The sequence below is a fragment of the Dama dama genome, chromosome 13 (assembly GCF_033118175.1).
Source record: "Dama dama isolate Ldn47 chromosome 13, ASM3311817v1, whole genome shotgun sequence".
NCBI lineage: Eukaryota > Metazoa > Chordata > Mammalia > Artiodactyla > Cervidae > Dama > Dama dama.
In genome coordinates this window covers 40,259,460-40,285,517 of record NC_083693.1, presented here as the reverse complement: position 1 = coordinate 40,285,517, position 26,058 = coordinate 40,259,460, and the positions used below count along the sequence as shown (strand labels likewise).

The 26,058-nt window shown below is 38.6% G+C and overlaps 1 protein-coding gene across 5 annotated transcripts in view; it reads left to right on the top strand.

The window, feature by feature from the left end:
- Positions 1 to 1,907: 1,907 nt before the first annotated feature.
- Positions 1,908 to 26,058, top strand: part of SCAPER (S-phase cyclin A associated protein in the ER) — a 396,679-nt gene continuing 372,528 nt past the window's right edge. For all 5 annotated transcript variants that reach the window (XM_061158921.1, XM_061158918.1, XM_061158919.1 and 2 more), the window contains exons 1-2: positions 1,908 to 1,972; positions 22,754 to 22,820. In XM_061158921.1, the coding sequence (XP_061014904.1) occupies positions 22,815 to 22,820 (6 nt within the window). In that variant the 5' untranslated portion in view covers positions 1,908 to 1,972; positions 22,754 to 22,814. The remainder of the gene's footprint in view (positions 1,973 to 22,753; positions 22,821 to 26,058) is intronic.

The window sequence follows — 26,058 nt, the reverse complement described above, 5'->3', positions numbered from 1 at the left end:
GTGAGAGGGAGTTTGCCAGGTGGAAAAGAAGAGAAGGAGTATACTGGAGGGCCCAGTGTGTCAGAAGTCAAGAGGTGGGGCAAGACAGGCAGCTAAAGGAAAAGGGACAGTTGTATGATAGTACGTGCCTGTGTGCTAAGTCACTTCAGTCATGTTTGACTCTTTGCAACCCCATGAGCTATAGCCTGCCAAGCTTCTCTGTCTGTGGGATTCTCCAGGCAAGAATGCTGCAGTGGGTTGCCATTTTCTTCTCCAGGAGATCTTCCTGAGCCAAGTATCAAACCCATGTGTCCTGCATTGGCAGGCGGGTTGTTTACTACCAGTGCCACCTGGGAAGCCCTATATGATAGAAAAAAAAAGTGAAAGTTTTAAAGTGTTAGTCACTCAGTTGTGTCTGACTCTTTGCAACCCCAAGGACTGTAGCCCACCAGGCTCCTCTGTCCATGAAATTCTCCAGACAAGAATCCTGGAGTGGGTAGCCATTCCCTTCTCTAGGGCTTCTTGACCCAGGGATTGAACCCAGGTCTCCTGCACTGCAGGGAGATTCTTTACCATCTGAGCCACCAGGGAACCCTCTATATGATAGTACCTACCTCATATTTAAGGCTAAATGAAAAAAAAAAAAAACCCAAACAAAAACAGTCACTGGTACATTTTGAGCTCTAACTGTACACTAAACTATTTTAAGTGCTTTCTAAAACTTGATTCGTTTAAGACTCACAAAAACCCATTAAGGTGTACCTTAAAACTACATTTTACAGATGAGAAAAAATGAAGTTTAGCGAGTTTAGTAATTTTCCCAAGGTCACACACTTACATGACCTGACCCCAAAGTCAGAGTCTTTACTTCTTGCTGTGCAGTTCAGTTTAGTGGGGTTTGGTGGGTTGGGTGAGAGATTTCAAGATGGGAATGGTCGTTTAGATGCTTATGGAAATGAGAGGGAGAGGAGAAAGGGGACAATGATAAGAGGAATAAGGCCCTAACCACCTTTCATGAAACGGCAGTATGTGTTCTCTTTACCCTACTCATTTTATTTATCATCTCTACCCTGCTCTAGGAAGGCACAGATTTTTATCTATTTTGTTTACTTATTAATTCCAAGAATCTAGAATAGCATCTGATATACAGTAGGTGCTCAAAAAACACTTGTTAAATGAAAGAGCGAGTTTTCTAAGAAGGCAGGAGGTGGGAACTGCCAGAACCACCAACAGTATGGTTCCCGCCCTCACAGCACTTACAGTCTAGCTGCGAGGTAAGACTCCATTGGATTCTTCCATAACTTACTGCACGCTGTGGGTAACAAAGAGGAGGGAAACGTATAATGAGCTTGAGTTTCTCAGTCGGCTGAGAAGTGACGGGGGTAATGTTTATGTGATAATCAAGGTCTGAATGGTTCTGACATCGTTGAATTACTTAATTCGTATGTTTGAAGTACAGAAAACACAATTATTAGGACTTCGTACTTTGATCCTTTCAAGTCTGGCACGCGGGCGGTGCCGAATAAAGCTTTGCAGCAGAGGGTAAGCTGTGTTTGGCTTAGGACTGCACTTCTCTGAAGCAATTTCAGAGTTACAGATTTCTCAGGCGGACTTCTAGGTTCTTTATCTTTGGGACAGACTATGGTGATAAAGGAAGCAGAGGGAAGGGAGGGACTGATTTTGTGAGAGAAACAACTGTGTGGCCAAAAGCGGGATGCAAGCACAGCCTGGGGAAGGGAACAGACCCGAGAAGTAGCCGCGCCCGGGTCACGAAAGAAACCCACCCCCTACCTCCCGCCTCGGCGGCCGGTCGGCGGGAAGCTGGCTGCGCTTGCGCGCGGGTTGCCGGCGAGCGGAGCACCGAGGGGCGCGGCCGCAGCTGGGAGTCACGTGGTGCGCCGGCCAGCCGCCCCGCCTCTCCGCAATCGCCCCGCCCCGCCCCTTTCCCGGCGGGACTCTCGGAGCAGCCCCGAACTGCGCAGGGCGGCCAGGGGTGAGTGTCCGCGAGGGGCGCGAGTTACGCAGAGCCGGGAGATCCTGGACTGGGGTGCGGGTCGGCGGAAGGCGTAGAGGGGGCCAAGGGGACAAAATGGCGGCGGGGTACGCCCTTTCACCCCCTCCCCTCACCTGGGAGTGCGAGCGGAGAGGGACAGGGATCACTGCTGGGGGAGGGGAGCCGCGGCAGCTCGGGAGGGCCGTGGGGACCTCCTCCGAGGCCTGCGGCGGGAGTGGGCAGGCTTTGGGCCTGTCCTGCGGACTCATCTGGGGATGTGAGCGACAGGGGACTCCGCGCACCCCGCGGGCCGAGAGGTGGGCGGGGGGCTGCTTTACTCCATCAGAGGGGCGGCCCAGGGCGGCCGCGGGTCGACGCTTTCGGAGTGTCCAAACTACTAGGGGCTAGCGGAGGAGCCGCCTTCCCAGCCTTTCATTTGACAGGTGGTCGTCACCGTGTCATTCTCAGCAGGGTTTACCACGCTTTTCCTGCACGTTGACTCGGGTATTAGCTCTGCCCGGGAAGCAGGGCGGGAAAGGTCTCTGCATCTTGCAGATGCGTAAATTGAGGCCTGGAGGGGTAAAGAGTTTAACCAGGGCCTGGCACCTGGGTGTAGTAGAACCTAGCCTTCTGCCACTTTTGGTGCTCCTTTCCCAGACCTTCAGTCGCGCCTTCCCTCCCCTGCCAGTGAGGGACGGGATTGTTTGAAAGCAGACAGAAAACTGGTCCTCCAAGCAGCACCTGCTGCTGTCAAGTGGCTCCCGCTGAGATGGGGCCCGCCCGCTTGAGAGCAGCTTCTTCCTGTTGTTGGTGAACTGTATTCCTCATTCTATTTGTGCCAAGTTATTCTAACAGGAAAATAGCTCTTCAGTATCTTATTGAATAGAGTCATTCCTTATATATAAGCACGTGTTGATTTCACCAGCATTAGCAATTTCATTCCCATCAGTGTCAACGATCCGAGGTGGAAGGATGGGATAAGCGTTGTACCTTTTACCAGTGGGGAAACTGAGGTCATTCCTTGCCCCAGGTCGGCCGCTGGTAAATGGTTCATCTGGCATTAAGCTTTTTAAACCTTACGTTAGTATTCTGACCAGTATCCCACTCTGGTTTATATTTGATGCTCTGGTCCTTGTATTTTTTTTTTTTTTTTTTTTTTGGTCGTTGTTGTTAAATGCGACTTTTCCTCAAAATGTGTTCGTGGCAGATTGATTTATGCTGCATATTGAAGTGATTTGAATAATATCCACTAAGGAATTAATGTTAATTACAGAGTCAGTTTTCATTATGATTTGAAAAGGTGTCAGTGGAAGTGTGGCTTAAAGGCTTTGAAGGCAAACTGATCTGAGTTTGAATCCCAGCTCTCCTACTTGTCCTTTGACAAATTTTTCTGAGCCTTGGTTTCCTCTTCTGTAAAATATGGATATTACTGTCTATCTCACAAGTAAATGAGGTGTCTAAAGCTTTAGAACTGCTTCTGGCCCATATTAAGCACTCAGCATATGCTTTTTCCTTTTCTTTCTTTCTCCCCACTCCCTTGAGCTGCAATTTTTTTTTTTTTTTTCATTTTCTGAACCCTGTACAGAGTTCAGTTCAGTTTGGTTTAGGTCAGTTTACCTGGTGGACATGTATGGAAGCATAATCAGTGTGGCTGTATAGATACAGTTATGAAAAATTGGCTAATTGAGCGTCAAAGGATCTAGTGTTTTAAGCACAGACTTCAAAGTCGTTCTTCCAGCTTCATAGATAATTAAGAATCTCTAAAATGTTGATTTGACACTGACTTCACTAATTCCTTCATCTAACCACTATATGAAGGGGATTGACATTGTCCTCTTTCACCTTCACACCCAATCACAACCCAACCTAGTTTAAAGAAGAAGCAAAAATTCTTTGGGAAATCATATAGGAACATTCTTTAAACACTTAGAAAGTAGTAGTGGTATTTAATGGGAAGATAAATAAGATTCTCTTTAATGGTGCAGTCTAATATCCTTTGTGAAATCAGCATTTCTGAAATTGTAGAAATGAAAATGGCCAATGGCTTGTATAACAAAACAAGTCACTAATAAAAGTCTGTTTCCAGTTTTACGCTGGGATGGGTTTTTCACAAATGTGTGTTTGGCTTTGGCAGTAGTCTTACGGAATATAAAGAGAAAGATCTACAGTACATTGGTGGAGACATCCTTAAAAAATATTAGAAGGAAGTACTTTTTTGCTCTGTGACATGAAACACTAATGAGTTCATGAAACTTTATTAAAATAATTTCTACATTTTAATGATAACTTCCTAAAGTAAGTTTATTATGTATTTTGAAAACATATGCAAAGTGGAGAGAATAGAAAAATTAATTTCTGTGTACCAATCTATTTCAGTAATTACCTGTTACTGAGTAGACAGTCTTGCCCCACAAAAGCTGTCACTTCCCATTCTTTTGGAAGCAAATCTCAGACATCATATTTCATTTGTAAAGATTTCTCTATGTGTCAAGCTCACTTTTAATATATTGTTGGAAAAGAGGTAATTTTGATATTTTCAAAGAGGCATGGGTTTATGGGAGAAAATAAATACCTCTTCAGTTAAGTCGCTCAGTTTTGTCCAACTCTTTGCGACCCCATGAACTGCAGCACACCAGCACTCCCTGTCCATCACCAACTCCCGGAGCCTACCTAAACTCATGTCCATCGAGTCGGTGATGCCATCCAACCATCTCATCCTTTGTTGTCCCCTTCTCCTGCCCTCAATCTTTCCCAGCATCAGGGTCTTTTCCAATGACTCAACTCTTCGCATCAGATGGCCAAAGTATTGGAGTTTCAGCTTCAACATCAGTCCTTCCAATGAACACCCAGGACCGATCTCCTTTAGGATGGACTGGTTGGATCTCCTTACAGTCCAAGGGACTCTAAAGAGTCTTCTGCAACACCACACTTCAAAAGAATCATTTCTCTGGTGCTCAGCTTTATTTATAGTCCAACTTTCACATCCATACATGACTATTGGAAAAACCATAGCCTTGACTAGATGGACCTTTGTTGGCAAAGTATGTCTCTGCTTTTTAATGTGCTGTCTAGGTTGGTCATCGGAGAAGGCAGTGGCACCCCACTTCAATACTCTTGCCTGGAAAATCCCATGGACGGAGGAGCCTGGTAGGCTGCAGTCCATGGGGTCGCTAAGAGTCGGACACGACTGAGCAACTTCACTTTCTTTTTTTTTTTTTTTCCATTTGTTTTTATTAGTTGGAGGCTAATTACTTTACAATATTGTAGTGGTTTTTGCCATACATTGACATGAATGAATCAGCCATGGATTGCAACTTCACTTTCATTTTTCACTTTCATGCATTGGAGAAGGAAATGGCAACCCACTCCATTGTTCTTGCCTGGAGAATCCCAGGGACGGGGGATCCTGGTGGGCTGCCATCTATGGGGTCGAACAGAGTCGGACATGACTGAAGTGATTTAGCAGTAGCAATAGCAGGTTGGTCATAACTTTCCTTCCAAGGAGTAAGCGTCTTTTAATTTCATGGCTGCAATCACCATCTGCAGTGATTTTTGGAGCCCCCCCAAAATAAAGTCAGCCACTGTTTGCACTGTTTCCCCATCTATTTGCCATGGAGTGATGGGGCCGGATGCCATGATCTTAGTTTTCTGAATGTTGAGCTTTAAGCCAACTTTTTCACTCTCTTTCACTTTCATCAAGAGGCTCTTTAGTTCTTCTTCTCTTTCTGCCATAAGGGTGGTGTCATCTGCATATCTGAGGTTATTGGTATTTCTCCCAGCATCTTGATTCCAGCTTGTGCATCATCCAACCCAGCATTTCTCATGATGTACTCTGCATATAAGTGAAATAAGCAGAGTGACAACATACAGCCTTGACTGTATACTCCTTTTCCTATTTGGAACCAGTCTGTTGTTCCATGTCCAGTTCTAACTGTTGCTTCCTGACCTGCATACAGGTTTCTCAAGAGGTAGGTCAGGTGGTCTGGTATTCCCATCTCTTTCAGAATTTTCCACAGTTTATTGTGATCCACACAGTCAAAGGCTTTGGCATAGTCAATAAAGCAGAAATAGATGTTTTTCTGGAACGCTCTTGCTTTTTCAATGATCCAGTGAATGTTGGCAATTTGATCTCTGGTTCCTCTGCCTTTTCTAAAATCAGCTTGAAATACCTCTTAGTTGATGTATTCATGGTAATAAATATAGGAGTGATCAGAATTGAAAACCTCATTAAACAACTTGGAATTATAAACTGTTTGTATTGCTTTTCAAAATACTTACTTTACTATTATACACTTACTTTCCAGTTGGCAAATGTGAAAAATTATTAGTAGTTTTGAGTGTGCTGACATCAGCATTGTTTCAGTCTCAGAAAGTAAATACTCAAGATTTTCTTTTATTTTAAAAAGGCAAAAACATGAGTGATAAATTTTATGAATGTTGGACAATAACTGATTGAAACCCTGATTTTTCTAGAATTTACTGACAAACACGAGACAGTTCATAGATGGATAGATGTACTGTCATTACTTTGGTTAGTTGGGCCTATATTTTTTAGAGTCATGCTAATAGCAGGCTTCTTCCTATTTTGGGCCTGCCGTTTGATTCTTGCCTTTTCAGAACCTGTGTGCTTGAACTCAGAGAGGACAGAGGCCTTTCCTGGCACTTGAGCCAGTCTTCACATTTTTATCTCTAGGACTCTCAGGTGTCTCTACATTCTGGGACTGCAGGGCAGGGTAGGACATGTGAGACTTCAGTTTATCACAGGCAGCAACCTGTTCAGAACCCTTGGGCCCAGTTAGTCATAGTGTTCATTCCCTGCTTACTAACTTTTTTGTGTGTGTGTGCTGTATTTTCTGCTTGGCCATTGTTTTCCTGTAGCCTGGAGTTCTCAAATTTAATTTGAGTAGCACTCCCAATATTTTGCCATATTCTTTTTTTTTTATATTAGCTGATTTTTTTATTTATGGTGGTGTTATGTTTCCTTTTAAAATTTAAGTAAAAATGTAGTTCTTTTCATAGAGAAATGTTATGTAGATAATAGTACAGATGGTAGTTAGGACAAGTATGAAAGTAGTAACTGAAATTTTGGAAATTATAAGTCCTTTTTTTTAAAAAAGCAGCTTTATTGAGATATTTCACATAGAAAATTCAACTGTTAAAGTGTACATTTTAGTGATTTAAAAAAATTTACATCTACAAATCAGTAAATGTGATATGCCACTTTAACAAAATGAAGGCTGAAAATCATATGATTATCTCAATAAATGCAGAAAAAAGCACGTGACAACATTTAACACTCATTTATGATAAACACTCTCAACACAGTGCGTTTAAGAGGAATATACATCAACATACTAAAGGCCATATATGAAACAAACCTTCAGTTAGCATCATACTTAATGATGAAAAACTTAAAGCTATCTCTAAAATCGGGGCAAGACAGAGATGCCAACTCTTGCCACTCTTATTCAACATAGTATTGGAAGTCCTAGCCAGAGCACTCAGGCAGGAAAAGGAAGTAGAAGGCATCCAAATTGGAAAGAAGATGTAAATTCATCACTATTTGTGGATAACATGATTTTATAAATAGAAAATCCTAAGGATGCCACCAAAAAACTTATTAGAAATAAATCCAGGGGAATTCCCTGGCAGACCACTTGTTAAGACTCCACACTTCCACTGCAGGGGGCATAGGTTGATCCCTGGTTGAGGAACTAAGATTCCACGTGCTGATCAGCCAAAAAAAGAAAGAAAAGAAATAATAACTACAGTATAGTTGCAGGATACAAAATAAAAATACAAAAATCTATTGTATTACTATATGTTAACAATGTGCTAGCAGAAAGAGAAATTAGGAAAAGAATCCTATTGAAATTGCAGTAAAATAATAGGAATAAAAGTAAGGATTTGAAAGACATTTAAACTCAAATATATAAGACATTGTTGAAAGAAATTGAAGAAGACACAAATAAATAGATATTCCATGCTTATGGATTGGAAGAATTAATATTGTTAAAAAAGGCTGTATTACCTAATGCAATCTACAGATTCAGTGCAATCCTGTCAACATTCCAGGGATATTTTTCAGAGAAATAAAGCCCCAAATTATGAAATTTATATAATATTAAAATTTATATGGAGGCACAAGATTCTGAAAAGCCAAAGCATCCTGAGAAAAAAGAACAAAACTGGAGGTATCACACTCCCTGATGGCAAACTATTTTGAAAAGCCATAGTAAGCAATACAGCATGGCATTGGCAGAAAAATAGATACACTTACCAGTAGAAGAGAATAAACCCACTCATATATGGCCTACTGATTTATGACAAAGGAACAAAGCTCATACAATGGAGGAAGAATGGCTTCTTCAACAGGTGGTCCTAGGAAAACTTGACAGCAAGATGCAAAAAAAACAAACAAAAAACCAAAACTAGACTGCTGTCTTACACTGTACACAAAAATCAACTCAAAATGAATTAATGATTTAAATGTAAGACCTGAAACCATGAAACTCCTAGAAGAAACTATAGGTAGTATGTTCCTTGACATCACTCTTGGCAATATCTTTCTAGATTAGTTTCTTAAGACAAGAGGAAACAAAAGCAAAAGTAAACAAATGGGACTACATTAAATTAAAAAACTTATGTGCGGTAAAGGAAACCATCAACAAAGCAAAGACAACCTATTGAGTGGAGGAAGGTATTTGCAAATGATGTATCTGATAAGGGGTTAATATCCAAAATATATAAAGAACTAATACAGCTCAACAGCAACAAAAAGAAACCATCCATTGATAAGTGGGCAGATGATCTGAATAGGTATTTTTCCAATGAAGACATACAAATGACAACAGGTACATGAAAAGGTGTTCAACATCATTCATTAATAGGGAAATGCAAATCTAAGCTATAATGAGATATCTCCTCATGCCAGTCAGAATGGCTATTATTGGAAAGCCAAGAAATAACAAATGTTCGTGAGGATATGGAGAAAAGGGAAACCTTATGCACTGTTGGTGGCACTATAATTGGCGCAGGCACTTTAGAAGACATTATGGACATTCTTCAAAAATTAGGAATAGATCTACCATATGATCCAGCTATCCCACTTTCTGGTATTTATTCAAGGAGTATGAAAATACTAATCTGAAAAGATAACTGTGCCCCCATATTCATTGCCATATTATTTATAATCACTAAGCTGTGGAAGCAATCTAAATGCTCATCAATGAATGGATAAAGAAGATTTCACATAAGGAAATACTACTCAGCCATAAAAAGATGAAATCTTGCCATTTGCAACAACATGGATAGAGCTTGAGTGTACTATGCTCAGTGAAATAAGTCACATGGGAGAAAGACAAATACTGTAAGATTTCACTTATGTGAAATATAAAAACAAAAAATAAGCGAACAACCCAAACCAAAAGAAACATGTGGATACAGAGAACAGAATAATGGTTACCAGAGGAGAAGGGACAGGAGGGGAGTAGGGTAAAATGGATAAAGGTGGTTAACTGTGTTGACAGATGGAATCTAAATTTTTGGTGAGCACACTGTTGGGTATACGCAAGTAGAAATACCATGTTGTGTATGTGAAATGATGTAACGGTATAAGCCAAGGTGACCTCAATAATAAATAAATCTTAAAAAAGAGAAGGCTCCTGCCAATGGTTCAGTCCCTGGGGAGTGTTCTAATTGGCTTATGGTCTCTGGCAGATACTTCAAGATTAGAAAGTGGGTCCTCATCACTTATGGTCTGTGCACTTTTTAATCAGGTGTTTTTGTGCTGATTTCTGGGTTGAGTAAATCTACCTGTGAGTTTTTAAGAGTGGTTGTCCATTCTCAGAAGTTCTGTAGGTTTCCTGGACATATTTTCTATTGTTATTTAAGGGGCTGGAGTGCTTGATGTGGAGCTCAGATCCCTCACTTTTCAGAGAAAAGATCCGTACCTTCTGGTCCCTCCTGATTGTGAATTGACACAGCTTGTATTGGGATTTTCCTTGGTGAAACTATCTCTGCCTCTCTCATCCTCTGCCTCTCTCATCCTCTGCCTCTCGTATCTGTATTGATGTACTGCCCTTTGTTGTGGAAATTCTTTTTACCAAGTTTTTATGTCCCTTTCCAAGGAAATTATTCATGTATAGTTTTAGATTTGTTGTATACATAGGAGGAGTTGAGTTCAGGATCTTCCTGCAGCACTATAAGAACCCTCCCCATCCTTTTTTTTTTTTTTTTTTAATAGAAATCTTTTCATAGAGCAGTTTTAGAATTGCAGCAAAATTAGGAGGAAAATACGGAGACTTCCCATGTACTCCCTGTCTCTACTCCTGTATAGCCTCCCCATTATCAATATCCCTTGCCAGAGTGGTACATTCGTTACGATTGATGAACCTACACTGGCAAATTGTCGTGACCTAAAGTCCATAGTTTATATTACTCTTTACTCTTGGTGTACATTTTATGGGTTAGAACAAATGTATAATGGCATGTGAGGACTTCTCAGGTGGCTCAATAGTAAAGAATCTGCCTGCCGGTGCAGGAGATGTGAGTTTGATCCCTGGGTCAGGAATATTGCCTAGAGCAGGAAATGGCAACCCACTCCAGTATCCTTGCCAGGAAAATCCGATGGACGGAGAAGTGTGGCAGGCTACAGTTCATACAGACGCAAAGAGTTGGACATGACTGAGTGAGCATACACACACACACATAATGACATGTATCCATCATTATAGTATTATACAGAGTACTTTCACAGACCTAAAGATTCTCTTTTCTCTGTCTATTCGTCCTTCCCCCTCAATCCCTGGTGGTCATTGATGTTTTTCCTGGCTTGGTAGTTTGACTTTTCCAAGAGCTTCATTTCTTTTATGAATTAATAATAATTCTATTGTGTGGGTACCACATTTTTTTAATCCATTCATCAGTTGATAGACATTTGGATTGTTTCAGCTTCTGAATACTATAGACAACGCTTCTATGAACATTTGTGTATAGGCTTTTTTGTGGACCTGTTTTCATTTCTCAGCATGTATATCTAAGAATGGAATTGATGGCTTGTAGTAAACTCCGGGAGTTTGTGATAGACAGGGAGGCCTGGCATGCTGCGATTCATGGGGTTGCAAAGAGTCTAACACGACTGAGCGACTGAACTGAACTGTAACTCTGTATCTAACCACTCTAGGAATTGCCAGACTGTTTACAGAACCAGCTGCACCATATTGCATTCACAATCAGCAGTGCATGGTGGTTCCAATTTTTCACATCATCTATAACACTGCTTTTGTTTGTCTTTTGTCTTTTGGATTTTGGATTATAGCCATCCTGGTATTTGTGAAGAGGTATCTCACTGTAGTTGTTAGGTTGTGCTTTGTATTTCACTAATGACTAATACTGTTTAACATCTTTTGATGCTCTCACCAGCCATTTATGTGTCTTTTGGAGAGAAACGAGAACATAGCCTTTAAAACGTTTTTTTAATTTATTTTATTTTTTTGGCTGTGCTGGGTCTTCATTGCTGTAGGCTTTTTTCCAGGCGTGGCGGGTTGGAGCTGCTCTCTAGTCGCAGCGTGCACACTTCTCATTGTGGTGGCTCGTCTTGTTGTGGAGCGTGGGTTTCAGCTGTGGTGCCTGTGGGCTCCCTAGGTGTGGTTCCCGGGCCCTAGGACACAGGCTCAATAGTTGTGGCACACAAGCTTAGTTGCTTCCAGGCATGTGGGATCCTCTCAGATCAGGGAGCAAACCCATGTCTCCTGCATTGGCAGGTGGATTCTCCATGACTGAGCCACCAGGGAAGCCCTAGTATAACATTTTTAACCTGACACAATGTGGCATTTAACCCGACTTGGGCTTTTGGTGACACTTCTGTGCTTGCTCACTCTATTGATTTTTTATTTAAATGGATGGCTCCTCAGAAATCTTTTGTGGTATTTAAATTTGTGCTACACACATCCCTTAATGTATTGATTAATCTACAAATTATAGTTCACCCAAGTAAGTGTAATTAGGTCGCATTTGCTTATTTTTCCATTTGTTTCCTTTGTCTTAGGAGACAGATCCAAAAATATGTTGCCTCAATTTATATCAAAGATGTTCTGCCTGCATTTTCTTCTAGGAATTTTGTGGTTTCTGGTCTTACATGTAGGTCTTTAATCCATTTGGGTTTATTTTTGTATTTGGAGTGAGAAAATGTCCCAGTTTTTTCTTTTACTTGTAGCTGTCCAGTTTTCCCATCACCAGTTATTAAAGAGACTGTCTTTGTTCCTGTTGTATACTCCTTCCTCTTCTGTTGTAAATTAACTGACCATAAGTGCGTGGGATTTTTTCTGGGCTCCCTATTCCATTCCACTGATACATGTGTCTGATTCTGTGCCTTTAGTATATTGTTTTGGTTATTGTAGTTTTGTAGTGTAGTCTGAAGTCAGGGAGTGTGAGTCCAGATTTGTTCTTCTTTCTGAAGATTGCTTTGGCTATTCAGTTTCTTTCGTGATTCTAAATGATTTAGGATTATTGGTCTAGTTCAGTGCGAACATGTCATGAGTATTTTGACAGGGATTGCATAAATCTGTAGATTGCTTTAGGTAATATTAACAATATGAATTCTTGCAGTCCATAAACATGGGTCATCTTTCCATTTCTTTGTATTATTTTCAATTTCCTTCATCAGTGTCTTACAGTTTTCAGAGTGTAGGTCTTTTACCTCCTGGGTTAAGTTTATTCCTATATATATATATATATATATATATTTTTTTTTTTGGATGTGATTTTAAATGGAATTTTTTTTTTTTTTTTTGCTTTCTGATAATTCATTATTAGTGTGTAGAAAAGCAACATATTTTTTATGTTAGCCTTGTAGCCTGTAACTTTACTAAACTTATTTATCAGTTGTAATAGATTTTTGGTTGGGACCTTAGGGTTTTTTGTATATAGCATCATGTCATTTGCAAATAGGGATGGTTTTACTTATTTCCTTCCAATTTGGGTGTCCTGTTTCTTTTTATTGTCCAATTGTGATGTGTAGGATTTGCAATACTATGTTAAAGAGAAGTTGTAAAGGTGGAAATCCTTGTCTTGTTCCTGATTCCAGAGGAAAAACTTTTAGATTTTCACCATTGAGTATGATGTTAGCTGTGGATTTGTCATAAATAGCCATTATTATATTCAAATGTGTTCCTTGTGTACCAACTTTGACGAAAGTTTGTCATGAATGGATGTTGAATTTTATCAGATTTTTTTCTGTGGCTATGATTATGTGATTTTTATTCTTCCTTTTGTTAATGTTGTGTGTTACATTGATTGATTTACAGATATTGAGTCATCCTTGTATCCCCGGAAAAACCCCTGCTTGATCATGTGTATGATCTTTTTATATATTGTTGAAATCAGTTTGCTAATATTATGTTGAGATTTTTACATCTGTATTCATCAGAGATATTGCCCTATAATTTTCTTTCTCTGGAATATCTGTGTTTCTTTTTGGTATCAGCATGATGGTGGCATTGTAGGATGAATTTGGGAGTATTTACTCCTCTTCACTTTTTGAAATAGTTTGAGAAGGATAAATATTAGTTCTTCATGTGTTTGGTAGAATTCCACTATGAAGCCATCAGTTCCTGAAGGTTTGTTTGCTGTCAGTTTTTTTTATTACTAATTCAATCTCACTGCTAGTGATTGGTCTGTTCAGGTTGTCTATTTCTTCTTGATTCTGTCTTAGAAGTTTTATGTTTCTAGAAATTTATCCATTTTTTTTGTGTTGTCCAGTTTGTTGCCATATTCTCATATGACTTTGTAGTATTACGATTTTTTTTTTTTTTTTGGTATCTCCATGATATTAGATGTAGTTTCTTCTCTTAATTTCTCATTTTGTTTATTTGGATCCACTTTCTTTTTTTCTTGATGAGCCTGGCTAAAGGCTTTAAATTTTGTCATTTCAGAAAACCAAGTGTTGATTAAATTGATCTTTTCTATTTTTTGGTCTCTATTTTATTTATTTCCTCTCTGGCCTTTATTATTTCCTTCCTTCTGCTCACTTTGAGCTTTTTGTTCTTTTTTTTTTCCTAATTACTTTAGATGCTAGATTGGATTATTTGTTTGTTTCCTAACATAGGCTTATATTGTTATAAACTTCCTTCATAGATTTGCTTTTGCTGCATCACACAGGTTTTGGAGAGTTGTGTTTTTATTTTCATTTGTCTGAAGGTAATTTTTGATATCCTTTTTGATTTGTTCATTAATCCCTTGTTGTTTTTATTAGTATACTGCTTGGTCCCCATGTGTCTGTGTTTTTCTCAGTTTTCTTCCTGTAATTGATTCTTTTTTCATACCATTGTAGTTAGAAGATTGCTTGATATAAACTTTTTTCAATTTGTTTAGACTTGTTTTGTGGCCTAGCATATGATCTATTCTGGGGAACATTCCTTGTGCACTTGAAAAGAATGTGTTAATGTATATCTTCTTGTTTTAAACTGGTAGTCATTTAAATCAAAACATATTCTAAAAGATCTGCATTTTTCTCACCCCCACTATATTTTGTATTCTTTACATTATATTTTACGTCTTCACGTGTATCCCTTAACTGTTCATTGTAGTTATAGTTGATCTTACAATTTTTATCTTTTCATTTTTATGCTGAGTTATTTAAATGGTTGATCCTTAGCCTTTGCTGTATATTTACCATACCACAGCCTTTAATAGTGAGGGCTAAATGGTTACTGTAATAGTGGAATTTCCCTTTAATATAAATTCTTACTTCTTGTTGTAGTCTTTTCTTTTCCACTTAGGGAAAGACCTTATAACATGTCTTTTAGGATTGGTTTAGAGTTGGTGAACTCTTTTACTTTCTGCTTGTCTGAGAAGTTCTTTATCTCTCTTTCAGTTCTGACTCATAATTTTGCTGGGAAAAATCCTAGTTTTTCCCTTTCAGCATTTTGAATATTTCCTGCCACTCCTGTCTGCCTGCAGGCTTTCTACAGAAGCCTTATGGGTGTTCCCTTGTATATGACTCTGTTTTTCTCTTGTTGCCTTTAGAATTCTCTCTTTAAGTTTTGCCACTTTAATTATGATATGTTTTGGTGTCGGTCTGTTTGGGTTCATCTTGTTTGGGACCCTCTGTGCTTCCTGTATATGATTATCTGTTTCCTTCTTCAGATTTGGAAAGTTTTCAGCCATAATTTTATCAAATACACTTTTGAATGTTTTCCTTCTCTCTTCTCCCTCTGGGACCCCTATAATGCAAATCTCAATATACTTGATGTTTTCTTAGATGTTGCCTAAACTGTTCTGTTTTAAATTTTTTTTTCTTACTGTTGTGGTTGGGTGATTTCCATTTTTCTATCTTCCAGATGACTTGTCAAATCTTCTGTATCACCTACTCTGCTCTTAACTTCCTTCTAGTTTGTTTTTTTTTTTTAATTTCATTTATTACATTCTTCAGATCTAGCTGGTTCTTTTTTGTTTTCTATTCCTTGTTAAAACCCTCTCTGTGTTCATCTATTCTTTCACCAATTTATTTAGCATTCTTATTCCTGTTTTGATCTCTTTTCCTGATAAATTGTTTATTTTTTTTTTTCTTTTTCTTTCACTTTAAGTAATTATTCTGTCTTCTCATTTTGCTGAGATTTCTCTGTCTTTGTAAAATTAGGTGAAACTGTTAACTATGGTGATCTTAAAGGGGTATCCTTTTGTGGGTGTGTCCTTATACAGTCTGTGTGAGCCTCTTGGCTTTGGTGGGAGAGCTGGATCTGAAGTGAGCACAAGTCACATCTTACCCCAAATTTGCTGGCAGCTGTCACTGTGGTGGGAGGTGGGGCTGTAGAAGGAGAAGCAAGAGTCAGAACCAGGTGTGAGCCAGGACTTCTGTGCTCAGTAGAGGACACACCAAGGTGCTGGAGCAGAAGCCTTGAGGGTGGGTCCAAACTGGTTCCCTTCCCTCTTAGTGTATGTTCTCTCCTCTCTCAGCATTGGCATCGTTCCCCAGAAGGGAGCTACAGTGGAGCAAGAAGGGCTGGAGCAGCCACACAGTGTGGGTTGGGACATGCGCTGGGACTGTCTTGGCACATCAGAGTCCACACTGCTCCACATCTGCTGCCTCTGGGAGTGCCAGTAGTAGCTGCCTTTGCCTTATTCAGATGCAGAGCTGGGTCTGAGTCAGCACCATCCCCTCACCTGTGCCCTTCCCCTTGACAGTGTCGACCTTCACCCCAGTGGGGAGCTGTGTGGTGGAGCAAGATGGGCCAGGACGTGCACTGGGGTGGTCGTGGAAACCAGCTAGAGTCACAGGCAGTTGCTGGTGACTGCTTCCTCTGCCTTGTTTTGGGAGCAAGGAAGCAAGTGTATGCCTGCCCTTAATGAGTGGAATTCAAGTTTCTCACAGCTCCCCTGCCAATCCCACTGGTGTGCACACCAGCGAAGGAGATTTGTCTTTCTGGTCTCAGACTCTAGGCCTGGGGTGCCCAATATGTGGTTCAAACCCCTCTCTTTCCAAAGAGGATCTCCAAACCCAAGCAATTCCCCTACTTCTGTGTCCCCTCCTTCAGGTGTGGGTTCCCACCTAATCACTTCTCTTTGCTTTCCTTCTGACTGTGTGGATCTTTATAGCATTTGTTATGTAAGAGTCTTTCCACCAGGCTCCACATTGCTTCTTTCTATTTCCAATCTTTTTTCCAGTGCATGTGGATCATATAATATTCATACATAAATTTGTGTCTCCCTTAAAAAGTTGTTGGTATCTAGCCTACAGCTGTCTTTATTGGAAAGTTCACTAATTGATTCTGGAATGTCCAAAAGAAAAAGGTCAAAAGAGGTAATTCTGCTTAATCAACAAGCCAGCCTACTTCCTTCCTTTCCTTAAAAATCTTTGTTCAGTGCCTAGCATTTTAAACATATCTTAAATAGAGGAAAAGGAAGATCACTGAAATGCTGATGTTGTCTTTCAAGATTCTAAAATGTAATAGAGGAGAAAATTGTCATCCAAAGGAAATGGGGAAAAGAATATAACACCAGTTGAGCATCTATTATGTGCTGGTCTTTATGTCTTATTTAAAAAACCATTTGCGGACTTGTTATGTAACCGATATTGTGTTAACTAGTAGAAACTCTAGTGTGCTACCATTTAACTGTAAAGTAGATACAGTTCTCTTTACTCAAGAGAAAACTGAAGTTCTGAGGGATTCATGACTTGTGTGAAAGGTTATGCAATTAGTAGCTATAATAATTTGCTAAATTGAGATTCAGTCCCATATTATTGTGCTGTCTTTCTCACTGTGTCGTGCTGATTTCAGTAGAAGTGTTTCTCATCTAATCCTCCTAACAACCTTATAAATTAAGGATAGCCTTCATTTCTGCCCCCCCCCCCCAAACTGTGTGTCCTTTGATCAGTTTTACTGAGGTATAATTTACAAAAAGTATGCCCACCTTTTTAAAGTGGACAGTTCAGTGAGTAAGAACACAGTTATACATGGTCATGAACCGCTACCTCAATCCATCTTTCCAGAAAGTTCCCTTGTACTTCTTTCCAGCCCTTCCCCTCCAACTAAGGTAACTCTCTTTTGATATTTCCACCTGAGATTAGTTTTGCATGTTCTAAAACTTGATATAAATGGAATTATTCAGAATGTGTTCTTTTGCATCCAGCTTCTTTTTCCAAGCAGACTATCTGAGATATCTATTTTATTGTATATTCATTCCTTTGTATTGCTCTCTGTTCTACTGTATAGATGTACCAAGATTAGATTATCTTTTCTTTTTAACATTTGGGTTGTTTCCCAAATGTTTGGGAAATTTGGAGAAATTATGAGTAAAGCCCCTTTGAATATCTGTACATAGGTCTTTGTGTGGAAAAAATTCTCTTGGGTAAGCAATCTAGTCTTCATTTTTATGGTTTAGAATACCGATATTTGAAGAGGTTGAATAACTTCTCATAGTCATATGACCAGTGATTTGGTTGACTCTAGTGCTTGCGTACACTTTTTCTACTGTATCACACTTCTCCCTACTTTTTGGAAGTGATGATTATAGGTCAAGTAGTCTGGGAATTCAGATGAAGATCTCTGTCAGCTGGGGATATCAAAATGGGCTTCATGAAGATGACTTTTTTGAGTTGGTCTTGATGAATTGGTAGGCTTTGAGTATGTATAGGGTGAGAAGAGGGGAACATTTTGAGCAAAGATTCTTTAACATGGGTTTCATTCATTAGTAAACAAGTATTTAATGAATGCCTCTCAGATACCAGACACTGTTCTATATTCTGAGGCTATAGCAATAACCCAAAACCAAAGATCATCATGCAGCTAACTTTCTTGCAGGGAAAGATGGACAGTACACCAAGTAAGTTAAATAGTGTAAAGTAATGAATGCTCTAGAGAAGTGGGATAGGGAATTCCAGTAGTGGGAGTCAGGATAAACAGATTGCAATTTTAAAAAAGAGTGCTTCAGTAGGCCTCACTGAGAAAGTTACATGTGGGCAAGTAGAGTCAGTCTTGAGCATTCCAGATGAGGACTTTAAAGTGTAAAGACCTGAGGCAGGAGTGTGTCTGGCATGTTGAGGAACTTAAAGAGGTCATGTTGCTGAGTTGCAAAGAACACCAGAGAAGAAAGGAGTAGGAGATGTGGTCAGAGATGTATGAGGAGTTAGAAAGTTTAGAGTGTGGGGACTTTGACCACTGTGGGAACTTTTTTTTTTTTTTTTTTATTATTATTATTTTTTTTTTCCCAGTGGGTTTTGTCATACATTGATATGAATCAGCCATGGATTTACATGTATTCCCAATCCCGATCCCCCCTCCCACCTCCCTCTCCACCCGATTCCTCTGGGTCTTCCCAGTGCACCAGGCCGGAGCACTTGTCTCGTGCATCCCACCTGGGCTGGTGATCTGTTTCACCATAGATAGTATACATGCTGTTCTTTTGAAATATCCCACCCTCACATTCTCCCACAAAGTTCAAAAGTCTGTTCTGTACTTCTGTGTCTCTTTTTCTGTTTTGCATATAGGGTTATCGTTATCACCTTTCTAAATTCCATATATATGTGTTAGTATGCTGTAATGTTCTTTATCTTTCTGGCTTACTTCACTCTGTATAATGGGCTTCAGCTTCATCCATCTCATTAGGACTGGTTCAAATGAATTCTTTTTAATGGCTGAGTAATATTCCATGGTGTATATGTACCACAGCTTCCTTATCCATTCATCTGCTGATGGGCATCTAGGTTGCTTCCATGTCCTGGCTATTATAAACAGTGCTGCGATGAACATTGGGGTGCACGTGTCTCTTTCAGATCTGGTTTCCTCAGTGTGTATGCCCAGAAGTGGGATTGCTGGGTCATATGGCAGTTCTATTTCCAGTTTTTTAAGAAATCTCCACACTGTTTTCCATAGCGGCTGTACTAGTTTGCATTCCCACCAACAGTGTAAGAGGGTTCCCTTTTCTCCACACCCTCTCCAGCATTTATTGCTTGTAGACTTTTGGATAGCAGCCATCCTGACTGGCGTGTAATGGTACCTCATTGTGGTTTTGATTTGCATTTCTCTAATAATGAGTGATGTTGAGCATCTTTTCATGTGTTTGTTAGCCATCTGTATGTCTTCTTTGGAGAAATGTCTGTTTAGTTCTTTGGCCCATTTTTTGATTGGGTCATTTATTTTTCTGGAATTGAGCTTCAGGAGTTGCTTGTATATTTTTGAGATTAATCCTTTGTCTGTTTCTTCATTTGCTATTATTTTCTCCCAATCTGAGGGCTGTCTTTTCACCTTACTTATAGTTTCCTTTGTAGTGCAAAAGCTTTTAAGTTTCATTAGGTCCCATTTGTTTAGTTTTGCTTTTATTTCCAATATTCTGGGAGGTGGGTCATAGAGGATCTTGCTGTGATTTATGTCGGAGAGTGTTTTGCCTATGTTCTCCTCTAGGAGTTTTATAGTTTCTGGTCTTACATTTAGATCTTTAATCCATTTTGAGTTTATTTTTGTGTATGGTGTTAGAAAGTGTTCTAGTTTCATTCTTTTACAAGTGGTTGACCAGTTTTCCCAGCACCACTTGTTAAAGAGGTTGTCTTTTTTCCATTGTATATCCTTACCTCCTTTGTCAAAGATAAGGTGTCCATAGGTTCGTGGATTTATCTCTGGGCTTTCTATTCTGTTCCATTGATCTATATTTCTGTCTTTGTGCCGGTACCATACTGTCTTGATGACTGTGGCTTTGTAGTAGAGTCTGAAGTCAGGCAGGTTGATTCCTCCAGTTCCATTCTTCTTTCTCAAGATTACTTTGGCTATTCGAGGTTTTTTGTATTTCCATACAAATTGTGAAATTCTTTGGTCTAGTTCTGTGAAAAATACCGTTGGTAGCTTGATAGGGATTGCATTGAATCTATAGACTGCTTTGGGTAGAATAGCCATTTTGACAATATTGATTCTTCTAATCCATGAACACAGTATGTTTCTCCATCTGTTTGTGTCCTCTTTGATTTCTTTCATCAGTGTTTTATAGTTTTCTATGTATAGGTCCTTTGTTTCTTTAGGTAGATATACTCCTAAGTATTTTATTCTTTTTGTTGCAGTGGTGAATGGTATTGTTTCCTTAATTTCTCTTTCTGTTTTTTCATTGTTAGTATATAGGAATGCAAGGGATTTCTGTGTGTTAATTTTATATCCTGCAACTTTACTATATTCATTGATTAGCTCTAGTAATTTTCTGGTAGAGTCTTTAGGGTTTTCTATGTAGAGGATCATGTCATCTGCAAACAGTGAGAGTTTCACTTCTTCTTTTCCTATCTGGATTCCTTTTACTTCTTTTTCTGCTCTGATTGCTGTGGCCAGAACTTCCAACACTATGTTGAATAGTAGTGGTGAGAGTGGGCACCCTTGTCTTGTTCCTGATTTCAGGAGAAGAGCTAACACCTATCTTACTCAAACTCTTCCAGAAAATTGCAGAAGGAGGTAAGCTTCCAAACTCATTCTATGAGGCCACCATCACCCTAATTCCAAAACCAGACAAAGATGCCACAAAAAAAGAAAACTACAGGCCAATATCACTGATGAATATAGATGCAAAAATCCTTAACAAAATTCTAGCAAACAGAATCCAACAACATATTAAAAAAATCATACACCATGACCAAGTGGGCTTTATCCCAGGAATGCAAGGATTCTTTAATATCCGCAAATCAATCAATGTAATACACCACATTAACAAATTGAAAGATAAAAACCATATGATTATCTCAATAGATGCAGAGAAAGCCTTTGACAAAATTCAACACTCATTTATGATTAAAACTCTCCAAAAAGCAGGAATAGAAGGAACATACCTCAACATAATAAAAGCTATATATGACAAACCCACAGCAAGCATCACCCTCAATGGTGAAAAATTGAAGGCATTTCCCCTGAAATCAGGAACAAGACAAGGGTGCCCACTCCCACTGTGGGAACTTTGACTTTGACTTTGCATGAGACATAGAGGCGTTGGAGAGTTGTGAACAGAGGTGGTGTATTTTTTAAAATGTAACATTTTTATTGAGATATAATCCATATACCAACAAATCACCCAGTTAAAAAGTGTTTTTTAGTATATTCACAGAGTTGTGTAATCACCACCATGTTGAATTTTAGAACATTTTCATCATCCCCAAAAGAAACGCTGTACTCATTAGCAGTAACTCCCATTTCCTCTAACTCTGTAGCCCTAGGCAAGCAATAATCTGTTTTTCTGATTCTATGGATTTGCCCATTTTGGACATTACATATAAATAGCATTATGTAATGTGTAGTTGTTTATGACCAGCTTCTTTCATTTGGCATCTTGTTTTTAAGATTCATTTATGTTGTAGCATGTACAAGCATTTTCTTTTTTTAATGGCTGAATAAGTTTTCCTTGAATGGATATAGCACATTTTATTTATCCATCAGTTTTTGGACATTTGGGTTGTTTCCACTTTTTCACTATTAGGAATAACATTGCTATGAATACTTGTATGTAAGTTTTTGTTGGAACATACATTTTCATTTGAAGTGCTGCATTTAAAAGGAAGTGGATTCACTTGGTGAAGATAAGTGACCAAGGCCGTCGTCCCAGAAAGTTGGGTTCCAGTTGCTGCTTATTTTTCTTTGTTCAGCAGCTTTTCTTACAGGATTAAGCCACTGTTTCTTGCAATTTCTCTGTCCTCTTGTTGTTTTTTTAATCTAGTTTCCTAGCTTTGGATTTCTTTGAATGAAGATTTGACCACCATTGAATAGGTTCCCTGAAAAGTAGGATCTGTTCTGTATAGACCTGTAGGTAACCTATAATTAAGATATTCTGATCAAATCTCAGTTGTTGAAAGTTCCTAAGGAGAGGTTACACAGTGTTTTATGTATCGAGTTGAAATTCATTAGTGGGTGAAACAGTATTCAGTGAAAACAGTATTTAAATAATGAAATAGAGTAGGAAATATTAGAGTGCATCTCTCACAATAGAGGTAAATGTTACTTCATGAAACTTTGTGTCAATATAAAGTACGTGTTTATAGATTATAGTAAAAAAACTTTGAAGCCTCCAGATTAGGATATCAGAGACTATTTATGTAATTAATACTTTTTCTCTTTCATTTAATTATTTTTGGAGAGCATTGAGGTATTGTTCAGCATAAAACATGCTATAGTATAACCAAATGACGTAGAAAGGAGTAATGTTTTTGTTGTTGTTGAATATAATGAGAAAATGGGAATGACATTTTTATCTTTTTATAAACAAATATGATTTTATGACAGTGTTATGGCTAACAGTATGTACTATATATTTTTTTTATTATAGGAATCATACTCCATGGGTTTGTGTGGTAAATGAGCTTCTTGGCATAGAAAGGAATTAAAAAATGATGGTAAGTGATCAATTTACCTTAAGCATTAACCTTAGTTTTTTTAGCCTCCTTCTACCTCCTTTCCTTCCTTCTGTTTTTCATTCATCATCCTTTTTTTTTTCTTTTTTTTTTTTCATCATCCTTTTTGATGTAATATTTGTTACCTGCAAGATACTCTATGGAACACATGTTATAAAGCACAGCAGTTAAGGTAACTGACAGTGAGTGTACTGTTCAACCCTAGAGCCATAGACTCTCACTCTTAACATTTGTATGACCTAGGGCAAGAATACAGATGGAAGTTAGCTTTTTTTCTTAATGTCTTACTCTTAAAAAGTTATAAATCAGTTTACGTCAGCAGCTTGATGTACTTTCCTACCCAGGGCTCAGCCAGCTTTTAAAGGAGAAATGCTGCCCCTGGTGTTGGCAGGGTGGAAGCTGGGCCAGAATGGTCTCTGAATCTCAGGTGGGCACTAATGTGAAACTCCCTAGAAACACCGGACAGATGAGTTCACCTTCCCCATATTCTACTTTTTAAACTGAAGATTTACAGGCAGTTCTCAGTATCTACTCAAACTATCTTACTCAAACCCAGGAGAAGGAGGAAATACGGTTTATGGGTTAATCTAGGTGCCTAGAGACTTCTTTGGGAAATGGGGGGTGGCCATTTTTAAGTAAAATTAGATATTTTTATCTTGGTTTCCCAGCACAGAGGCTGTGTTTGCCTTCTTCCTTCTCTTCCTCATTGTTTGCTTTTAGGGTGGGGAGGCCTCAGTTCAGTGTGTGAGTCCCTCTCTATTAATTCCTGTATACTCAATTAGTTACTTGCTATCTTTTTGTTTTGACATTTTTGATGTTTTGGTATTTTGATAGGTGTAATCTTCTAAAGTGTAGGACTTAGGGCAGGAGCTTCCTCTTTTGGGTGTAAATGTAGGATTATATCTACTTATATTTCCCTTTCCTATCTCATCCTGCCCCATTCCACACTCCAGTTTCTTTTATATCTTAAAGATATAAATAATAAGTTCTGAGTTTTAAATTTGTAAAGTCTGTCATTTGGGATCATTTTTCTCCTGCCTTTTCTATTCAGAGAATTTCTTACAGTGAGGGCCATTCAGTCCTAAGCTCTGTTCTTGTTGTCTGAGTCTTTTTTCCTGCCCTGATTTTCAAAGATGGTGTTGCTCAATGTAGAAGTCTAGATTGAGAAAATTTTCTCTCAGTATTCTGAAAAAATTTATTCCACTGTTTTCAGCCTCTTTTTAGTCTTTGAGAAAGTTATTTGATTTATTTATTTCTGGCTGCGCTGTGTCGTCATTGCTGCGTGGGCTCTTCTCTATGTGGGAAGTGGGGGACTCTCTAGTCGCGGTGTACAGGCCTCTCATTGCAGTGGCTTCTCCTGTGGAGCTCAGGCTGTGGGACGCATGGACTTCAGTAGTTGTGGCACCGGGGCTTAGTTGCTCCACAGCATGTGGGGTTTTCCTGGATCAGGGATTGAACCCATGTCTCCTGCATTGGCAGGCAGATTCTTTACCACTGTGCCACCAGGGAAGCCTCTCTTTTTGATTTTTTGATATTTCTTTTTGATTTGCTTTGTTTTAATATTACATACAATGTTTCATGCTTGCTAAGTCGATTTAGTCCTGTCCTACTCTTTGTGATCCTATGGTCTGCACGCTGCCAGGCTCCTCTGTCCATGAAATTTTTCCAGGCAAGAATACTAGAATGGATTGCCATGCCTTCCTTCAGGGCATCTCCCCAACCCAGGGATCGAACCCACGTCTCATTATGTTTCCTGGGTTGGCAGGTGGGTTCTTTACCACTGTACAATGTTTATGTGGTTCAGAATGCAAACTCTTTTTTTTTCTTAATGTATACATTTTATTGAAGTGTAGTTGACTTACAGTGTTTCAGGTACACAGGAAGGTGATTCTGTTATGCATATACACATATTTAAAATTATTTTTGATTATAGGTTATTGCAAGATATTGGCTGTAGTTCCCTATGCTATATAGTAAATCTTTGTTGTGTATCTGTTTTTTTTAATTAGATATCTAGCATTTAATTAGATATCTAGCATATTTAGTTTGATTCATACTAAATCAAACAGGTAGAATCAAAATGTCATAAATTTTTTAGCTAGGAAAAAAGTCGTAAGTTTTCTAAAATACATAATTACACATAGTATTTATGTATTTATGTGTAAAGGTTTTTCTACTATGCTTGATAAAGGCTTGAGAAAGAACATAAAAAAAAGAGACAGAGAAATTGGAAAACATAAACTAAATGAAATGGGAGCACTGAATATGAAATAGAAAAAATGAAACAAACTAGATAAAAGTAAAAGATCATCATGTAGTCCAGTTTTTAAATATGGTTGCTCATTAGAAACACATCTGGAGCTTTGTAGAAAAAAAGCAATACCTGGGCATTTGTATTTTTCAAAAAATTCCAAGGTAATTCTGGTATATATCTGATTTTAAAAAGTGATTAGAAGTTTTTCTATTAAATGGTAGCTTTAGTGATATACAATTCTACTATTTTCTGTTGACCAATCATAATACAATGGTATTAAGTGAGTAATAGTTATATAATCACAATAGTAAAACATCTTTTTAAAACAATTTTCACAATCAATAGCCAGACAAAAAATAAAAGATAATTATATTTGTAAGTTACAATGGAAACATAATTGACCTAACAATATAAAGTAATTACATATAATTCGAGGGGTTAAGTAGAGTGATGTGGTTAAATGGAAATGCATACAGGCACATGTTTTTATCCACCCAGCCAGTTTAGGTCACTTGTCCATTCTTCTGGCATTTAATCTGTTTACATTTAAGGTAATTATCCATATGTATGATCTTATTACCAGTCTTAATTGTTTTAGGTTTATTTTGTGTAGGTCTTTTCCCTCTCTTGTGTTTCCTGCCTAAAGAAGGAACTTCATGCCTAGAGAGGTTCCTTTAGCATTTGTTGTAAAGCTGATTTGGTGGTGCTATTCATAACTTAAAAGTTAGCTATTCATAACTTTTGTTTGTCTGGAAAGCTTTTGATTTCTTCATCAGTCTGAACAGAGTCTTGCTGGGTAAAGTATTCTTGGTTGTAGGTTCTTCTCTTTCATCACTTTAAATATATTGTGCCATTCCCTTCTGGCTTTAGAGTTTCTCTTGAGAAATCAGCTGATAACCTGATGGGAGTTCCCTTGTATGTTATTTGTTATTTTTCCCTTTTTGCTTTTACTATTTTATCTTTGTC